Genomic DNA, 19875 nt, shown 5'->3' on the forward strand with positions numbered 1-19875 from the left:
CTTTGCATAGGTGTCGCCATGGCCCCTTGGGTAAATGTGTGCATTGTGTACCGCTGGAGGTAAGAGCCCCAAGAAGGTGCTCTAGAAGGTCGTACAAAAGCGTGTCCTCTTGGATTCAGTTTCTTCCAGTATGAACGCTTTTCCTCAGAGCGCTGCTCGTGTAGAAGTGGCAGCTCTGGGTCAGAATCCTGCCATGCACTCTCAAAGGTGCCGGCTCACATCCAGGATTACTAAAGCCGCAGGCCTTTGTGACCCTGAGTTTATTCTGTTTAACGCTCTGCTTTTCTGCAGTAATGAGTTTAACAGAAAGTGCTTTAGAAAAGCTCCAGTTTTTCTCTCTCCTCACTCTTGCCTGGATTTTCTTGTTTCATCCCCTCTCTCGTGGATCCCAGGACTTCCCAGTTTAACCACGTTATTCGGGTTGAGGGCAGCTTTAGTAACACCTACAAATGTGCTAAGCTGTGTAATTTATGGCGTGAAGCAGTGATACCTCAAAAGTCGCAGTGAGCCAGGATGGCTGTTTCCCCGTTTCCCTGCTGGGTGCTCTGGAAGTTCTTTGGCCTTGTTTGAGCAACTGGGCTTTTTGTTTGTTGTTAGATATTGAAAAGAAAAAGCATTTTGCCTTTGAGGGTTGTTCTGATTTGTGGAGCCATTCTGTTATAAAAGTAGGAGGAGATAATAAAACTTGCTGTTGTAAAGCCCCACTGTTTCTATCACAGTAGTAGCTGCCTTGGAAATGCCTAAGTTTTCTTGATTGTTTCCACATTGAGAGCCAGTGGGGTTGACTCTAGAACGTCCATTTGTTTAGTGATCGGTGTATTATCAGACAGGTGTCTGACCTGGCTTTTCTTTGTGTGGTGTTTTTGGCAGCCTTTTGATGAGGATTATTTAAACCATCTGGAACCTCCTGTGAAGCATATGTCGTTCCATGCCTACATCAGGAAGCTGACCGGAGGGGCAGACAAGTAAGAAAATCTCTGTGTTTAAAGGAATGTAGTTATAGCTTCTTTTTTAAAATATGAATAAAGGTCACCAGATGTCACCAGAATAGTGTTGGATGCAGCTGTTGAATGGCAAACAGAGGAGAAAGCAACAAGTTAAAAAAAAGGCAGGAAAAAATTTTAAATATGACGTTTGTTTGTTTGTTTGTTTTTTGTTTTTCCTGTGGCAGTGTAATTGCTTCCAGGAAACACTACTGGTGCAGGGAGAAGGCCAGGTGGAAGGAAAGAGGTTTCCTAATTGTACCAAGCTCCAGGCCTGCGTCTCAAACCTTGTGGAGAGGCACTGACACTGTGGTGGAGCTGGGGAGCTTTTCTTGACCAACGGCTTTTCTTACCTACAAACATTAATAGAACAGAAAGATGAGGCTAACACTCCTCAGGGCCTGATCCTGCTCTGTCCCACACTCCGTGTGTTCTTAGTGCAATCCCTTCTTGTCATGGTGCTGTAGTTCACAGCCTGCAAACTGGAAAATAAGGCATCCTGCCCTGTGATGGGGCGGAGGGTGCTGTGGTGGCGCCGGCCAGATAAATGCCAAGCAGATAGGAAGCACTGAAAGGAGTATTTATTTCTCTGTGCCTTGCTGTGGTGCACGTGTTCAGTGAAGGATCTAAAGTCCCTTTCAGTGATGTCAGGGAACCCACTGTGTTCTGAAATGCAGCTCCTTTAGATACATTATGCAGAGGTGTGACCTTCTCCCTCCTATTCCTAAATGCCGTTGGGATTTTTTAAATGCTTTTGTGAGATGCAGCTCAAGTCCATAATACTTCCATTTGAAGGGAACTTCCCTTTGCAGGAAGCTTTGTGCACATGAAGGGAGCTCCAGTTTGCCCTAGTAGTATTATCTCTTGCTTCCCACGTGCTGCATAAATTATTTAAGCAGGGTCTCCTGAGTTCTGTCTTTGCTCTTGCTCGAATATCTGCTTTGGAGCTAAGTCAGGGACCACATGTTGGCCTCTTCACCTCCCTCGCTAAGTGGGCAGTGGAGGTTACTTGGAGACCACAGGAGTGGAGCATCCCCCAGCGTTTGCAGGGCACTTGGAGATCCTCTGAAGAGGCAAAGTACCCGTGCCACCATGTCCCCTCTGCCCTGCTTCCTCTATGATATTTCTAGGCACTGGGTTAGTTTTTTTGTGACCCAAAAGCATTTACTGTGGTGACAACAGCCTTCTCTTTTCCTTCTTGCAGAGGGAAATTTGTTGCCCTGGAAAACATCAGCTGTAAGATCAAATCGGGCTGTGAAGGGCACCCTCCTTGGCCGGAAGGCATTTGCACAAAGTGTCAGCCAAGTGCCATCACTCTCAATAGACAGGTGAGATGGAGCTCGCAGGAGCCCTTGTGCTTAAAGCTGAGAAGGGACTTGACTTTTATTTTTGGAGAGATGACTTCAAGAACAGCCAACTTGGAGCAGGAAGCCTTTGCGTATTGGCAGCTGTCAGGGAAATGGCTGTTAAGGTCTTCAGTTCTTGCAGAAAAGGACTTCCAAAATGTATCTGGTTCAGCAGTTTCCTTGTAATGTGGAGGACATCTGAGCTGGCACCACTAATGCTGAATCTCTGCTCTTTTTCCTCACTGGATCCAAAAGGCCACCCACTGTTTCTTCTAATTTCCTCTTAAATTTCAGTGTCTTTTTTAGTTGCAAAGGTTTTTGGGTTAAGTGCCCTAGTAAAGAAGCCAAGCTAATGGGGTGCTGGGGGTGCTCAGTGCTTCCGCACGCTCCAGCCCATGGTGGGTTCTCCTTGCTGGGCAGCAGCTACTGAAGGGAGAAGCTGCAGCAGGGGGAGAGGGAGGGAGCCAGCTAGCCTTCCCTGCCCCTGCTTTGGCAGGGTTCAGCTGTAAAGTGGCGGTGAGTGTCCTAGGCAGCTGGGAAGGTATTGGCGATAGGCAAAGTGAACGGACCTAGTCGAGGATGGCCTGACGCTTGAACTTTGTCAAACAGAAATACAGGCATGTTGACAACATCATGTTTGAGAACCACACAATTGCAGATCGCTTCCTAGACTTCTGGCGGAAGACGGGAAACCAGCATCTTGGGTACCTATATGGCCGGTACACAGAGCACAAAGACATCCCTCTGGGGATCCGGGCAGAGGTTGCTGCCATCTATGAACCGCCACAGGTAAAAGCTGGGTGCCGTGGTGCCAGTGTCGACTCGTAACCGGGGAACATGGAAATGAATTTTTGTTTGGGAAACCTCATGCAGTAGTTCTGACTGCAGCTCTGTCAGGAAAATGATCCTGTGAAAAAGATGATGTGATTTATGTCTGTAATGTCCCTGTCAGTTATTGCTACTGAAAGAATTTTAAGACCCCAGATATGCTTTTTGTTATTTTTACACTTTCTTTTACATCAGTGTAACATTACATTACTTGTACGTTACATTATATCAGGTGATTTAAAGCGAGGGCAACTTCGTAACAGTGGATTTCACTTTTCATGTTTCCTTGATTACTGGATTTCCAAGGCTGTGGTACAGAACAGCTTGAAAACAAATTCTGTACTAGGAAAAAAAGTTGCAGTCCTGGCTTCTGTTTCTTATCCACTGTCTGGGAAAATTTAAGCCGCTTAATGAGACAAATACGAAGTCTGCTGCGTTGACCAAGAGGCCGAGGGTGAATGTGGTGCTCGGCGCGGCTGGAGCCCCCGCTAGATGGTGCACGGCACCGCGCGGCGCTCGGCGCGGCCGAGCCCTCCCGGGAGGCGGCCGCCAGGTGCGTCCCACCGAGCCCGGCCTCCTGGGCAACCCAAGAGCCGCGTTCGGTGTCGGAGAGCTGAAAATGGAGATGGCAAATGCGAAAAGCCACTCTGCCCACAAGGCTCAGCTTGAAGCTCGGTTTGCTTGCTGGCTGCTTTGCCACTGATCAGTCACTTTTCTAAGTGCAGACACTATGTAGATAAACACACCACGGCAGGTCGCGTGTTTTCTTCCTCTGTACGATTTCTGCTGGGTTTCTAGAGTTAAATGCAACAGATTTGTTAGTGGAAAAAGAAAAAATGAATCTTTGGGAGTGTGTATGTGTGTGAGAGAGCAGAACTGTGAGCCTTTCATAAGTCAGAGCCATGCCCTCTATTGTTTTGGTATCGCTGTTAAGCCCCTGCTTTGGAAGTTGATACGCTTCTAGTTGTGCACAGTAAAAGCAGAGGAGGCTTTTGCTCTCCTGGCAAGCAGTCTCTGCTGTGCTTGACACGGCATTTCCCCACACAAGAAAGCTTGCCTCTGAAACGCCACCCAGATGGAGTCGTGTTTTCCAGAGCGCGGTGGAAGGCCTGGGCGTGGGCTCTTGGATTCACTGGATTTCTGCCTCTCAGCTGCTCGGAGATTCAAACAAGTGAAAGGGCGGTACAAAACTGGCAGGTTGAACACAGAGCTTTGAAAAAATTATATAATCTCTGCCCTTTTCCAAAGTGCTCGGAAACAGCAATGGCCTGTTTGTAAATGCTGAGTCTTTCATTCATAAACCCTGCCGTAGTTCGCAAGCTTAGCTGAAGAGCTCTGACAGGTTGGGTCTGTGGGTGGAGGAGGTCTCTGGGGTGAAACTGGCCAGGGGTAATGCTGAAGTGGAAACCTAGACCTCTGCTTCCATCTTCTGCCTCACTCCTGACAGTGGCTAAGTGTGCTCTGTTTTTTCCTGTTCTGTCTTACTAGTAAGTTTTTCTTTGCTGCAGATCGGTACACAGAACAGCCTGGAGATCCTGGAAGACCCAAAAGCTGAGGTTGTGGATGAGATCGCTGCAAAGCTGGGGCTGAGAAAGGTTAGGACGTTGTCAGGTCTCACGCGTCTTTGTATGGCGATGAAGAAAATCATTGGCTGTTCTCTTCAGCTCCATGGGGTTATTCAAGACCGTTTGGGCATACCTGAGATCTAGCTGAAGTTGTTGGTAGCTCTTATGCTTTCAGGTATGAAAAACAAAATGAGAGCGTTTTCCTGAGCACAAGCATCTAGCAGGGCTGTGCAGCTGAAGTCAGCAGTCCTCTGTCATGAGTGACATCAAAGGGAGTAGCAAAGCAGCAGAAACATGATTTTCCCTTTATTTCTCCTCCGACAGGAGCCGTTCCTGGTAGCATCTCCCCGGTGAGTGCTAATTTGGCACAGATGTAGCTGGAGTTGCCTTCCGAGTTTGTTCTTCCTTTTGACAGAATCTGTGCTCCACTTTCAGGAACAGAGGCTCCTGCTCGTTTTTTATTCTCCTGTGTGGGGTCTTGTCTATTGATGTCACTGAGGCAGGCTGCAGCGAGTTAATCAGTGCGTTGGTTTAGAGGTGCAGGTCCCCCAGCAGCTGAGCCTCAGTCCTCTGTCCCCGTCATGCCCACAGCCTACCGGTCATCCGTTCGGGACATACGGGTATTGGGATCCACGGGTCTGCTGACATCTCTCAAACCTGTACTGATATTTTCTGGTTTGGGAAATCTTTTGGTATTGTGTGGATGCCAGGAATGAGATGTACACAAACAAGATTTGACTTGCTAAAGAAAACACAAATCAGAAAACTCTGTACAGTAGACTATAAACATCTGTGGTGAGGCCTTTTGTTCTCTGAAGATAAGATCTTTAGCCTTTTGCCAGTGTCTGAGGCAAAGCTTCTGTGTGTGTTATTTATTTCCATGCTTTTCCTCTGCTTCTCGCATCAGATATTTTTAATCAATATGACTTAACATGTAACTTACTGCTGGTTGCAGATTTTTGTCTGTCTGGGCTCTGCTAGGAATCTGAATCAGCGGTTCTTCCTCTGAAGGGTTAACGCTGCAGGAGCCGGTCACGAGGGGCTGATCAGAGCTGGTTTCAGCACATGTGTGTAGAAGGGTTCACACAGCGGTGTGTGTGTGTACACAGCTATGCTCCTATGTGCAAACAATGCAGAAAGCAGGAATGTAGGTTTTTGGATCGGAGCAGACCGATTTGGAATGAATCATACTCCAGTGGGAACATATGAGCTTTATCTTAACTAGTGACTGCGGGCTTCAAAATGAGATCATGTGAGCTGCTTTGTCATCTGCTGGCGTTCCCGATGCTGCTTTGCTCTGAATGCTCAATAGGAAATGCTTTTTGCTGTTGGTGGGAGGAGGTAGCGGCTGAGAGGCCTCTTGCAGCCTCCAGATCTTTCCATGAAAAAATATTCCATAGTGAAACATAAAGCTGCAGGTGCCCCCGGCCGGCCAGCTGGCATGCTGCTCCTGGAAATCGGATTCAAATGAGCCCGGCACAGCTGGGAGAGCCATTTCCTTCAGGCAGCATACAGCAAGGCCGTGCAAGGAGCCAAGAACATCTTGTCCTGCTAGGAGAAAATGTATAAGCTCTCTTCTGGTTTGTTTTTTTTTTTTTTTTTTTTTTTGTGGTTGTTTGTTTTTTTTTTTTTTACTTAAAGCAGCTTTCTTCATAACACTTCTTCATAGGTTGGCTGGATATTTACTGATCTGGTCTCTGAAGACACACGGAAAGGGACTGTTCGATACAGCAGGAACAAGGTGAGATTCAAGCGTGCAGCTAACTACAGCTGCTGGTGCTGAGGGTTTGTGTAATCGCATAAACACCGGCTGTGTCAGGCAGAGTACCGAGCCAGGGCAGCACAGGGCTGGAGGTGACACTGGAACTGGAATTCTTGTGAAATGGGGTTTTTCAAAAGCTTCTGAAGGAAAAGGAGCTGGAGCTTGAAGAGCAGTGTTAAGGGTTTGAAGCTGTTTAGGTAGTATGCAAAGCTGCCTGCAGTCCTTCACCCGTTCTGCTTTAAGAAAATGGTGCTCATGGTTTAAGAAAATTTAGTAGAGTGGAGGGAATGGGGTGGTGTGAGGTGCAAAGTCAGTGAGCAAAAGTTGACTCAGAGGGTTTTCCTGTGGGCTGGGCTTTCTGAGACATACGTGGCTCAAACTTTGACCTGCTCAGCTTCCTGTAATTCTAAAATCAGTGATATCCCTATTTGGAAAATGAAACCCTGTTAACACACACACACACAAAGGTGTGTAAAGGTGGGTGGAACTAGAAGTGGGACTATCCTGGTGAGGGCCAGGCTCAGGGCTGGGGAGCTGACTTTTTTTTTTCCCAGTCTCTGCAGCACCTTGCTACGAAAGCACGTTTTACTAGGGTATTGGTAGTTTTCTTTGGCTGCAGAGCAGGGAAATAGGTCTAGGCCACATCTCATTGTCCTTTTTATTGACATTTCTGCTCTTCCCTCAGGACACTTATTATCTAAGTGCAGAAGAGTGCATCACAGCTGGAAACTTTCAGAACCAACAGCCCAACATCTGTCGCCTTTCTCCAGATGGTCATTTTGGATCCAAGTTTGTCACAGTTGTGGCTACAGGTATAAACTGGCCTCTGCTTGCCCCGGCTCTCAGGGTTACACGTGAATTATCTCTTGTTAATAGAAGAAGAATATGTGGCCCTGCCAGAAGAAGTCAGACGTTCTGGTCCCCATCTGTCCTGTTTAACAAGGCTTTTTTTCTTGCTCCATCAAGTAAAATACTTTTTCATTCTTTATGCTATCTTCTCTACAATTATTTATCCTGTCCCCTGCAGGAAACATAATTGAGGCTCAGACCTGGAGCATCCACCTCTCTGATCCAGAAAGCATTTTTTGCCTGCAGCCAGGGGAATAACTGCTGCTTGCTTTTCTGTTCTGAATCTTTAAGCTCCGAGTTCTGTTGCCTGACAGCGGCAGTGCAGAGCCACAGCAAATGCGGATCCTGAAAGTTCCTCTGGCTGGTTCAGTGTAAAGGAGGGACCTTTATCTCCCTTGTGTTGCTGTCAGGGAAACCCTTACGTAGGATGCTGTGCTCTTCCATGCATGGAAACATTTTTTGTTTGCCTGAATAAAACAGAGAAGCCTGCAAAATGCTTTGCTTTGTCACCTCTGATTTTAGCCATTTTCACAGCAAGTCTCCAGAGGCACTGCGGAACACTGTGCTGCCCGGGCTGTGAGGGGAGACGTTGGCATGTGCGGGGAGAGTTGTAGCGTTAGAAGTTCAGTCTGCTGTTCTCCATGGGATGACACATGTATTCATTTAAAATTTCCCTGGAGCAGATATGCTGGGTTCTGGGTCTATTTAACACAATGAAAAAAGCACATGACTTCCAAATAGCATCCAATGCAAAAACTGAAAGTGTGATATTACACTGCTGCCTCTGAGCCCAGGTTTTGTAAGTGTTGCCGGAGCCTTTTTCAATGAAAGCGCTCTCTTTTGGTTAACAGGCCCATGCAATCAGACAGCTGCCTGCACATTCCAGACTGCTAAACGCATCCACCTTTTCATTAAAGATAAATATGTATCTTGCTCACTCTTTTTTTTTTTTTTTTTTTTTAATTATTATTTGTTTCTGGTGGTTGTTTTTTTTTAACAAAGTGTTTTACTGAGAAAATGATGGCTGCCTTTGTTCAGGCCTTCCTGGTGTCTTGGTCTATGTTTAATTTCTAGGAGTGTTTGTTCTGGAGCAGTGAGTGATTGAGGGTAGAGATCAAAGGGTAGAAAACTAATATTTCCTCTTTTCTGCTCCAGATAATTTCATTCTTTTCTGTTAAATCAGCCCATCAGGTTTCTATTTAAACACTTGATTCCTTCCTTTTGTGTTGTATAAATGTCTTTGGATAGTTTGCATCAACTTTGCCTTTAAATCCTCTACATGGATTAATTCCTATCCCCTCCTGAATTCCTAGTTTGGAAGTAGTAACGTTTTCCTACCATCTGTCTGTATCTTCTCTTTCCAGTTGTATTCTAATGACATATGACCTGATGTTGCTTACATTATCCAAATTAAAGCGCCAAGCATGTGATCTATCAGTGAGCCAGGATCTTAATTTCCACTTTCCATGTCAGATTTCCACCAAGCCATCCATTACACTTTTTCTTCTTATGCCTGACATTACTAGGTGATGGTTCCTGGGAAATGAAACAGGGTCACAGGAGCTGCACGTCTGGTTTTTGTTTTGAAAGAGAGAAGATACCCGCAGGGTAGTGGGAGGGTGATGCTATCAGGAGCCTTCTGAAAGGGCAGCTTCGCCCCCTTTAAGCTCCTGGCAAAGCACTCTCGCTGTCACCCCAGGGCTCTGTCCTGTTAGGCTAGCCATGAAAATGTGTGTTACTAACTAAATAAATGTAGAGCTTAGAGGTGGATTCTTGCCTAGAAGTACTTCCCATGCAGCAGCACCAGCAGTTTCATCTCGCCATTCTTCACTGTTAGCAAGACTGCTGTGTTTAATGTTGCTTTTATGGGTTGTGCCCCTCTGAGTTACACTGGGCGAATCACTCGTGTGTGGGATTTTTTAACCAGCCTCTTCTCTTCCAGGTGGTCCCGACAACCAGGTCCACTTTGAGGGGTACCAGGTCTCGAATCAGTGCATGGCGCTGGTTCGAGATGAGTGTTTGCTGCCCTGCCGAGACGCACCGGAGCTGGGCTATGCCAAGGAGTCCAGCAGTGAGCAGTATGTGCCTGATGTGTTCTATAAGGTAAGGGCTGTGTGCCTGGCGTCAGGGGGGAGCTGCAAAACCAGCTCTGCCGTGTGTCTGGAAATCGGTACGGCCAGCTCAGGAAAGGATGTCTTTGAGCTCTGAACTATTTTCAGTAGTAACCGTTCACCACATGTCTGCAAAGTAATTGCATAAGCTCCGTTTCCGCCTCATAAACGTGCTGCCGTGGTTTCCAGTGCAGCAGTAGCCATTGGCTATCCAGCTTCTAAATGAGGTCTGCAGTGATCCACTGAAAGCCCATAGCAAGTGCTCTAAATTCACCTCCTCTTCCGTATTTGTTGGCAGTATTTGCTATGCTTCTCTGTTGATTTTAATCCCCAGCCGAGTTCAGCTTCCTCCGCTGCACAGCCATGTGATGTGTGCTAGCACAAATGGTGTGGTGAAAACAGTGGGTTCCTTACACGGCGCCAAGGATTTGCTCGTGTATGACAGGCTTACAGGCACCAACTGGGCAGCAGATGCAGCAGAAGATAGCATAGTTCATGCAGCAAGAGAAGACGGAGCCTTGTTCATGCTTTTCTACAACAAAAGGAAGGTGCGAGGGTTTTCAGAGCAAGGGTGGGACCGGAGTGTGCCCCCAGCTTTCCTCTGCAGTACTGGGGTTTGCTGCCTGTGCCCTGGTCCAGTTCTCAGGTCAGACAGCGAGCTCCAAAAATGGTTCTGAGGAGCACTGCAGGATGCATGCATCCAGAGCAGATCCAAAATACTGTTACTTGAAGTGTTGTGCAAGAGCACTGCTGGTAACCTGTCTGTTGCAGTTTTCGGTACAGCCTGTTAGTGATGAATGGACTGTCATTATTCCCTTGACGCTTGTTTCTGGAGATCTTCAGCCCCCCTGTTCTCTGCAGGGCCGAGTTAGTAATTTGGGGACGGGACCTCTGCGGAGGCTAGTAGTGCCGCTTCTCAAATGTGAGTATGTTGGTGCCCCATGAGCAAGGACAGAGGAATTAATTAATGGCACTGCTTGCCAACTAATTAGCTATCCATCACCTGAGTTAGTTATCTCATTCTTGTCTGTGTCTGATATTCACAGCCCGCTCAGCCTGCAGCGTTCCTGCTGCCTGTATTAAAGCTGTGTCCATTAAGGAGCACAGGATAAGCAAAGCTACCTTCATTCAAGATAGCTAAAATGAGCGTCTTGTGCACCAGCGACAGAAATGGAGCTGGTCAAAATGCTCTGAACCTGCGATCGGGAGGTGCTCGCCTGGTGAATTGGCCTGTGAGGCTCCATCTTCCTCCTGCAGCCCTTAACGCTGAACTGCTGGCCTCTCTTGACACCATCTGAGCGTGAGGAACACCGCTGGGCTAAATTCAGTGCTTGAGAGGAAAGGTGGATGGAATCTGTGCCTCTTTGCTTAGCACACAGACAGCTTGCTCTTAGGAGCTGATAAGCCAGGTCCGATTTAGATACAGCAGAGCTGGATTGTGCAAGGCTTGGCCCTGGATGTGAAGATGAGATCATCTCCTGGCGTGCTGCGGCCCTGCTCTGGAGGAGCCCGTGCTGTGCCACAGTCAGGGTGCAGCCTTGCAGGAGGTCCCGTAGGTCTGTGTCCCACATGTGGGCCACCCTGGGTGTTCGGAGTAGCAGGAAGCTGGTGGGTGTTCCCATAAGGTCTTCGCTCCCCTTCGTAATCTGAAGCAGGGAGATAAACAAAATGCTAACTGATGGCTCCAGCCTTCTGTGGAAATTTCCATGAACCACTGATTCACTGGGTCGGGCTGCAGCTTATTTCATATGTTTTATAACTTCTATCCGTAATTGCCTTTTTCATGATGTGCTCAAGGAAGGCTTGAGGACTGCTCTGGCGGGTGTAATTGTCCTTCAGCCTTAAACGTGTTTGGCTGTAGGATCTCTTAATGTTTTTGGAATGTTCTTAAATCAATGGAAAGCTTAGTCACTCCTGGCTTTGAAAACCTTTGGGGTCTCATTAAATGTGCAAGGCTTGAGGTCAGAGACACTACCTCATAGTTACTGGGTTGGTGACAACAATGGTGTCAAAGCGGTGGTTAAATACAGTACAAGGAGCAGGAGTCCAGTGCTTGGCCTGGTGGCAGAGGGCAGCTGCTTCGTGGTCCCATCCCCTGCTCCCCCTTTGCTGAAAATGCAGGAGCTGAGCAGTTTTGTCCCCAGTCCTCACTGGGAGGGGTTCCTGTCTGTGCTGCCCCACCAGCTAGCTTTGGGTGGAAAGCTGCACTTTTGAGTAGTTCCTGCATTTTGTCTCAGACTGAGAAGCTATCGCTGGTAGAGAGAAATGTCCATATATACATTTCTGTGTAATATGCAAGCGTTCATTTGAAAAGCCCTTTAGGATGAAAGGAACTATAGAAATTTATTCTAATTGGATGAGAACCAGAAGGCCAACGTTTGTGTAGTATGGATGTATTTATAGAACAACTGTGCATCCAGATGCAAGGCAAAAATCTATTGAACTCTTGTAGCTGTCTGCAGCAGGGTGACACAGATTCACCTTCGGTTTTGCAAACAGGAAAAGGCACCGCTGTGTGCATCAAGCGTGAGGCAGCAACTACTTGAGTCATGTTGTTCAAAGGAGGTGCCTTGAACCTCCACTGGCAGTAGGTGTTGTTATTTCACCAATGACTGTTAGAAAATGCTTCTGGATTGATCATGCTACAGGCGCAAGGCAGAGTGAGGACCCGTGCTGCAGGCGGGAGAGCTGCAGCCTCAGGGGCTTCCCTGCACGGGTGAAGAGGCGCCTGGAAAGAGCGGAATGGCTGTCTTTGGTCAGCAAGCTGCTGTTCCACGCCTTGCACCATATTTTGTGTTTGTGGAGTGGGAGCAGGGGCTACCACGTCCCCTGGGGCTGCAGCTGTTGCTGCCTGAACGTGACTCACCTCCATGGTGTGTTAGCATAGATGGGCTTTTCTTCCATGGAAATCTGATGGCACCAGCACTGTCCTGCCTCAGGAGGCGAGGCGTTTTTCCTGAGCCTCTAGCTTTGTGATTTCTGTATTTCTTTACCATTCTCTTTATGTTGGCCACTAGCCCTGCTGCTTAGAGGAACCACCCCAGTGGAATTGGCAGTATGCACTTTCTACATGTGGCCGTTGCTTTCCTGGCTCATGAAGGCTTAAGAGTTCTGTTCTAGCGTGAAAGTTGAGGGCTTTGGGGACCATAAGTACAAGCTGCTTTGCTCTGAGATGCCTCCCCAGGTAAGATCGGCCAGAAGGAAGACAACATCCCCCTTGGCCTCCCGGGTTGCCTGTGAAGCGTCACAGTGCAGTGCTGTTTCCAATTCGAACGTTGCACAACCGGCACGTGCTGCTTGGTGAGTTCAGTGCAACTGAACTCATGAAGGAGTCGCTGTTGTCAAGACACAGACGCACAGGCTGGGGTAACTGCTCTCTGTGAGTAAAGACCACGATGTTGCAATGGCAACTTCACCTCTCAGCTGGGTGAGGGAGAGCCTATCTGAACGTTACACTGAGGCATTTTCCATTCCATGCCTTCTGCCCTCGTGTAGTCTCCTTTGTCCGTCTAGTTCTATAAAATAACTGTATTGATTTTGATTTCACTGAGAACGTATCTTCCAAACCGTGGGGTGATTATTCAGAACTGAAGTTGCTTGCAGGTGGTGCCCAGTGTACCAGCTGTGTGTGATCCCCCCTGCTGGGCTGCCCGCACCCCCTGCCTGCTGCCTGCCTGCGCCCAGCTCCCAGCTGCCAGGCTGCTGAGCCTGTAAGTTTGCAGTGCTGCAGCATTGCCCAGCTGCTCCCTGCAGAGCTGCGTGCTCTGCTCCACTGTTAACTTCACGGGCATCTCAACCTCCTACCGAATGGGGGAAAGAGATTGCTGTGTTTAACAGCCATTTGAAACACTTGAATAATTGGATTTTGGGACTGGCTGGCTTTGTCTCTTATCGCAGGTATTTGTCAGCCCAGTGCAAACACGAAGATGTCATCCTTGCAATGAATTGCATTTTACAGCTGCCTTAGTATTCCCCCAGAGTTTCTCTGGGACAGTGTCAGGTGAAAGCCCTTTACAATGGCACCAGTGTTGTGAAAGAGCCCTTTGCCCTCCCAGAGTCCTGCGCTTTGTGCGTGTACAGCAGCAGAGGCTTGGCTTGTCATCTGTTAAGCGTGGTCCCGTCCAGCCCTGGGAGAGCCCTGAGCCAGGGCGCTGCTTTTACTAGAGCCGATCAGGACCTCTGAGCCGGGCTGTCCCCACCGTGGCACGCATTGTTCCAGCCTGTTCACTTTGAAATCCTCTTTCCCGGGGAGACACGACAACCAGGCTGCGGGGAGTTTTCACTAACAGCAGAGGACTTCCCTTGGCTGGCCTCCTACCAAGGGTTCATGTTGGACTGGAAAAGCCTTCTTAGCCTTAAATGTCCCAGCTGCTCTGGGGAGGAGAATGCTTGATTAGCTCATGAAGAGTCTCCTGAGAAGGGTTTCAACTCTCACTGACCTATCACTCTTACAAAAGTCACTTCATTTCTCTGCGTCATCTGCTTCATCTGTGCAAGGGGGCAGGACTGCCTGGTAAGGCTCTTGGAAATCAGCAGAGGGAAGAGCAAGGTTTGGTTGGCTTCGTTAGCACACGGAAGGGACGGACAGCTGCTCAGCTCCTACGGTACCTTCAGCAGAGCGAACCCGTGGGGAAGACTAACAGCACGGGATGCTAACGGCCGTCCAGCCCTGGGACACGGAGCTGCAGCCTCCCTCCTGGCTGACAGCCGCCTGGGCTCCTCACGTGGCTGCTGCTCCCACCCTGCACTGAAAACGCTGAGGCCACCCAGAAGACTTTCCTGCTGCAGCTGTCCCCAGTGCCGCAGAGGTGTGCGACACAGCCGGCCCCGCTCCCCGCAGGAGCACCATCCTTCTCCCTGTTTGACCTCATCCGTTTGCAGCTTCTGCCTCCAAACAGTGGTTTGAAAGGCTCTAATCGCAGCGCCTAATGCAATCTCGAGTTTGCTCCTGTCTTTGGGATGATTCATTGTCCAGATCCTCCAGGCCTTGCTGCTTGATTTTTTTATTTTTTATTTTTTTTTTTTTGTCCAGAAGCCAAATACTTGCGCCTTTGTTAACCCCTTCCTGGCCTCCCTGTGGAGCAGTTGCTGCTGGGCATTCATGGCTTTGAGGGTCTTGGGCTCTGGTGCTGCAGCAATAATGTGCTGAGAGGCGCTGCTGGGGCCCCAGCAACTGCCGCGTTCGGGATGGAGATGTCTTTCTCCCAGCAATTCTCCCAGCTTGACATTTGTTAAGGCCTTTAAAATGTAATTGCCTAATAAAATGGTGCATGGGGGTTGGAGAAGAGTGCCGACATTGGGTAGGGGGCTTTTCTGTCTGGGGAGGGACAGGGTTGGGACATGTCCTCGACTCAGGGGGCACGAGGTTCCAGTTTGGTAGTAACAGTGTAGTGCATGTCTTGAAGGCCTCAGCAGCATGACATTAAAAAGAAGGCATTTAACATGGAAATCCCCAGAGGCAGAGATTAAAGTGAACAGGTGCTGGAAAAATGTCTCTGCATATTAGAACTTAATTAGATTTGAAAATTAATTCCAGATGGGCTAATTATGTGTGAGTTGTTGCAGGTTCTTTCTTGCAGGGGCAGGATTGTGTTTGGGAAGCTGCTTCAGTCTGATTGGATTTGATTCCTGACTCTTGTGGTATCACCGAGATCTAGAAGCAGGTTAGCTTTCAGGTCCTGTGATCTCCCTGAAAAGGCTCCATGTCTCCTCCTGCTCCTGTCAGAGCCAGAGAGATCTGAGGCCACAAGCCACCAGGCGTGTTGCTGAAATAACCACAGGGCCAACAACCTGTCATGTTCAAGGAGAAAAGATCCTTATCAGAATTGCTTTTAAAAGGAGCTTCAAAGACTGGAAGGTAGATTTTTTACAAAGGGAACCATTCTGAGGGACTGAGGATGCTTGGGGAGGGGGCTCAGGAAGGGGGGCTGCTGCCTGGAGGGAAGCAGCGTGCCGGAGCCTGCTCGGGCGATGTCCGTCTGGGTGTACTGGGTGAGCGGAGCGTGAGAGCGGGGTGCTGGCTGCCACACTGCATATTTGTGCTGTGTAAATACTAGCGTAACCGAGAAGCGCTGATAGCAGGGGAGTGGCGTACTCCAGGAGAAAATACGAGGGTGTCAGCTGTGGGGAGCTCATCCTGATGCATGGTGCTCGCTGGCTGGGCCCCAGGAATGTGGCTCAAAGCCCCACGGGGGACCTGCTGGAGGAGTGAGGGTCATGGCCTTTCACTGAGGTCCCCCAAAGCCACAGAGGTGTCGGGGTGACGGTTCCGCTGGCGTGCGGCGGCTCTGGGTCTGCCTCCAGCCACTGGGACTTCGGAGAGCTCAGTAAATGTAAACTTTAATGTAAGGTCCCTGATTGGAAATTATGGGCATATGATTTATATGGGGCTCCATGAATGATTTATAACATGTTAAGTGATGATTTAGGTAGAAAATACAACCCCCTCTTACAGAATCTTTAATGAAAAGTGTCAGTTCTCATGAATTTATTTCTGAAGCTGTGTTTGAACTCGGCATGTTTGACATAAATCACGTCTAATTGTCATTTTATGATTAATGAACATATGCTGGCCGTTTTTCTCCATAATTAAACTTTATGTTCGATTCGTCTGGCAAAGCAAAACAGGTTTATGCATTGTGATATGCTGGCTCTTCAGGTCTGCGTATGTGGAAGTGCCTGGATTTCCAATTCCCAAGCGAGAGTTGGATGAGAGACTCGTGGCTGGTTTTGCAGAAAGTCAGGTTTGCCTTTGCTAAGAAGACAGATGTGGCACTGTTCCTCCCTTTTAAGACAGTACTGCCTCTTAAATGGCATTTACGCTTCTTGGGTAATGCTAGGCACCTCTCCAGTGGTGATGACTGAGGTGAGCAAGACCGAGGTGGCTTGTGACCATGCACTCCCTTGGCTCACGAGGAAACAGGTCCTGGCTTATGCAGTTAGATCTCTAGCCCCAAGGAGCTGCAGGGACTGGGTGCAGAACTGGGCAGCTCTGCAGCGCCCAGCCACATACGAGTGGGTACTTCTGTACACCCTTAGTGCTCTGCCAGAGCTATGGATCCATGGGCTCCTGCATGGACATCTCCAGGGCAGGATCCCTTTCATGCCACTTTCATGCTGAGGAATAATAAGACTTTTTCTTCTTTCAGGACATAGACAAGTTTGGCAATGAGATCACACAGCTGGCTCGCCCACTGCCGGTTGAGTACCTAATCATAGACGTAAGTATTTGTTGCACTTGTTTGCTTTCAGCAGGAGATGGTCAGGGCGGAGTGAAGTTCTTCAGCCTCCTCTAAAATTCACGTTGGAGGTGATTCATAAGACAAGATTTTCTTTCTTTCTCCTTTCCCCTCTGCTGCCAGGCATTTCTAGCACAGAGGTTCAGGAGGCGGTGCACTCTGCGGTAGCTGCAGTGCTCCTTGGGATCGGTGTGGTGCCAGGGAACACACTTGCTTCCCAGGAAGGCACTGCCTGGTGTCTTATCACGGCTCCGAACTGGCACGAAGCCACGCAGCCGGGGAAGCAGCCAGCCCCATGGAATACGTGTGCCGGGCACTACCTCACAGGGAGCTAATTAGAAAGCTCCAGTTATCTGTCTCTTAGCAGCAATTAAGAATCCATCTCCTTTTAGTGACTCAGCAGACCAGGTTGGTTGTACAGAAATGCCTTTTCTTGAGAGAGGGAGTTGACGCTGCAGCGTCGCTTAGCTGGAGCAGGGCTGCTGCCTGCCCGTCAGCAAGCACTGCCAGGCACTAGGGCACGGCTCTGCCCTTTGGCTTGAAAGGAAACTGTTAACGGGGCGGAAGGCAGGAAAGCAAATAATTTGGATGACAGATGATATTGCTGGAGTTAGAGGTGGTGCCAATAACTGTTAAATCCACCCTGAGCAACTGGTCTGGTCCAGCTGCCCCTGGCACAGGCAGCGTCCCGTGGGCGCGGGGAAGCTGGCAGCCTGGAGGCTTCCACTGGCTTGTCCTTCTTCCCCGTTTGCTATCTGCTGTGTGTATCGCTTATCAGAGCGGCACTGGGGCCAACGCTGGGACGTCTGACTCGCACGGAGAAATGTCATGTCCGGAACAACGGGCCCATTGTGCGGGGCCCTTGGGTGTCCCGTGCCAGTCAGCAGTGCTGGAGCGTATTTATTACTCAGGTAGTAAATGCACCTGTTTCTGGGCTACCTGGGGTGTAATTAAGATGAAAACAGGTTGATGGAACGTGCGTTTAGGAGTAGTCTAGAAAGCTGCATTTCTGCAACGTGGTGTTTTGTCTTTTTTAAAAAAAAACAAAACAAAACAAAAAAAAAGACATTATACCGGTTAATACTGTTCTGGCCGGTATTTCTGCATCTCTGCTTACAAAGGGCCTCACCGACAGGGCCTGGCAGTCAGTAACTGACACCAAAGCTTTAAAGCCCCCAGAATTAGGACTGGTTTAAGTGTCAGAAGCTGGCTCAGACACTGGCTTGTGAGCTCAGTAACATGGATGCAGTGTTGTACTACCCCGTTCCCTGTCCCGTTAGCACAGGGCGCAGGGGGGAGGCAGGGCGAGTGCACCCAGGGTGTGGGGTGACTGTTCAATCAAGTGCAAAGATGTTTCCTTGGCACCCATTGCAGCCCTGAACAGAGCAGCAGGGTCCCCTGGCTACCCTGTGGCCAGACACAGGGGCCACTCTCTCCCCTGTCACCCCTTGGTGTTAGGGTGACCCCCAGGGTGACAGCCCGAGCAGCAGCTGCCTGGCATGGGGCAGAGCTGTGCTGGGAGCTATGGTGTGCCGGTGACCTTTGCAGGGAGGGATGCTCTCCACGGCATCATGCTGTGCTCTTGCCAGAAACGAGCTTAGTACACCTCCCTCCAGATTCGTTAGAAACGATTCCAAGGAGCTAAGGGGTGTGCTGATTGGAATATCACTTTAAATGTTAAAAGCTGTCAGAAGTTCCCCGCTGTAGTTGCTTTGCTGTCTTCCTGGCTGAGCTCTCGTGTAGCCATGGCTGCTCTCAGCTATCGGGAGCCTCGCTTCCTGTATCACACTTGCCTCGCCTGCTGTCAGCACTCTGATCGTCCTTTCTTGGATTTTCAGATTACTACAACTTTCCCCAAGGATCCAGTCTACACTTTTTCTATTTCTCAAAATCCATTCCCCATCGAGAACCGCGATGTGCTGGGAGAAACTCAGGTAAGGAGCGATTGGTAACAAAGCTGTGTTTAATACAGATAGCCTGGCTGTCTCCCTTGCACGTACTAGTATCTGCAAGGGGACGGCTGTGGTTGTGCCCTGAAGTCACCTCATCGCTGTTCAGTCCGGCGCTTGCCAGACACCCTCCTGCACAGAGCAGTGTCCGCGTGCCGATCAGCTGGCCAGCCGCCTGCTCTGTGATGGGGACCAGGGCTCCCCTCTGTGCCAGGGCTGGTCTCTCCGAACCAGCTCTAGCCCCACGGTGATGACATGGGACCCGCTACTCCCTGTGGACAGGAGCAGGACTAGGGTCTGTTACTCCAGCTCCAAGAGCACTGACTTCTCTTCCTGGATGGATGTTTAAAATGCAGAGACCTTTTACTGGAAGAGGCCCTCAGAGTTGAGCCGAGGCAGCTGCTGGACAGCTCGAGGCACTCGCTGGGTGTTGCCAGCACACAAAAGGCTCGAGTTGCTTTAAAGCAGCAACAGCCTGTTTCTCTAAGGCAGCTGTGCAAAAGATGTCAAAGGCTTCCTCCAGAAGTCATCATGAGAAAGGGGTCTCTGCCTGTTGGGGCTCCATTGGCAGAGTGGGAGAGGGTGGCTGCTCAACGACTGCTTTGATCCTCCTTGCCAAGGATGCCCTGGGTTCAAGAGCAGGGAAAGAGGACAGGATGGGGAAGAAGGGGTTGTTTTGTCCTCATCTGCCTCTTTTCCTTAGGGACTGGGCTTTGAGCTGAGCTGACTGGCCACTGCTCAGCATCTCTCGGGTCTCAGACCGGTTCTGTACATGCTGGGGTTGTTCAGATGCTCGGTTAGGAGAGCAAGTGTGGACCCAAAGATCCTTTTCTCTGGAAGCTGTTTGCTTCGAGTCGGTCAGCCAACCTGGGATCTTACTTCGGGAAGGGCTCTGCACATGCAACCTATGCCCAAAAGAGACAGGAATGTTGCAGCATCTGTTAGCGGATCCAAATAGGAAAATAAAGTCGTTACTCTCTTTATTATTGTCCCTTCTCTCTAGGACTTCCACAGCTTGGCCACGTACCTGTCGCAAAATACTTCCTCCATTTTCCTAGACATCATTTCTGATTTCCATCTGCTCCTCTTCCTGGTCACGAACGAGGTCATGCCTCTGCGGGTATGTAACGGGGAGGAAAAGGTCGTGTCAGCGTCACTGTCCCCAGGGCCTTGAGCTCCTCATGAGGTGTCACATTTGTGGAGTTGACCGACCCAGCCTGCCACTCCCAGGCATGTCCCCCGGC

At 49.3% G+C, this 19875-nt stretch overlaps 1 protein-coding gene across 1 annotated transcript in view; it reads left to right on the forward strand.

Moving 5' to 3' along the window:
- Positions 1-19875, forward strand: part of NPLOC4 (NPL4 homolog, ubiquitin recognition factor) — a 29183-nt gene that overhangs the window by 7735 nt on the left and 1573 nt on the right. The window contains exons 5-15 of the mRNA XM_040582129.1: positions 11-59; positions 871-965; positions 2188-2311; positions 2939-3118; positions 4666-4752; positions 6392-6463; positions 7170-7296; positions 9276-9436; positions 16593-16664; positions 18521-18616; positions 19635-19751. Of these exons, the coding sequence (XP_040438063.1) occupies positions 11-59; positions 871-965; positions 2188-2311; positions 2939-3118; positions 4666-4752; positions 6392-6463; positions 7170-7296; positions 9276-9436; positions 16593-16664; positions 18521-18616; positions 19635-19751 (1180 nt within the window). The remainder of the gene's footprint in view (positions 1-10; positions 60-870; positions 966-2187; positions 2312-2938; positions 3119-4665; positions 4753-6391; positions 6464-7169; positions 7297-9275; positions 9437-16592; positions 16665-18520; positions 18617-19634; positions 19752-19875) is intronic.

This window comes from Falco naumanni, chromosome 1 (assembly GCF_017639655.2).
Source record: "Falco naumanni isolate bFalNau1 chromosome 1, bFalNau1.pat, whole genome shotgun sequence".
Lineage (NCBI taxonomy): Eukaryota > Metazoa > Chordata > Aves > Falconiformes > Falconidae > Falco > Falco naumanni.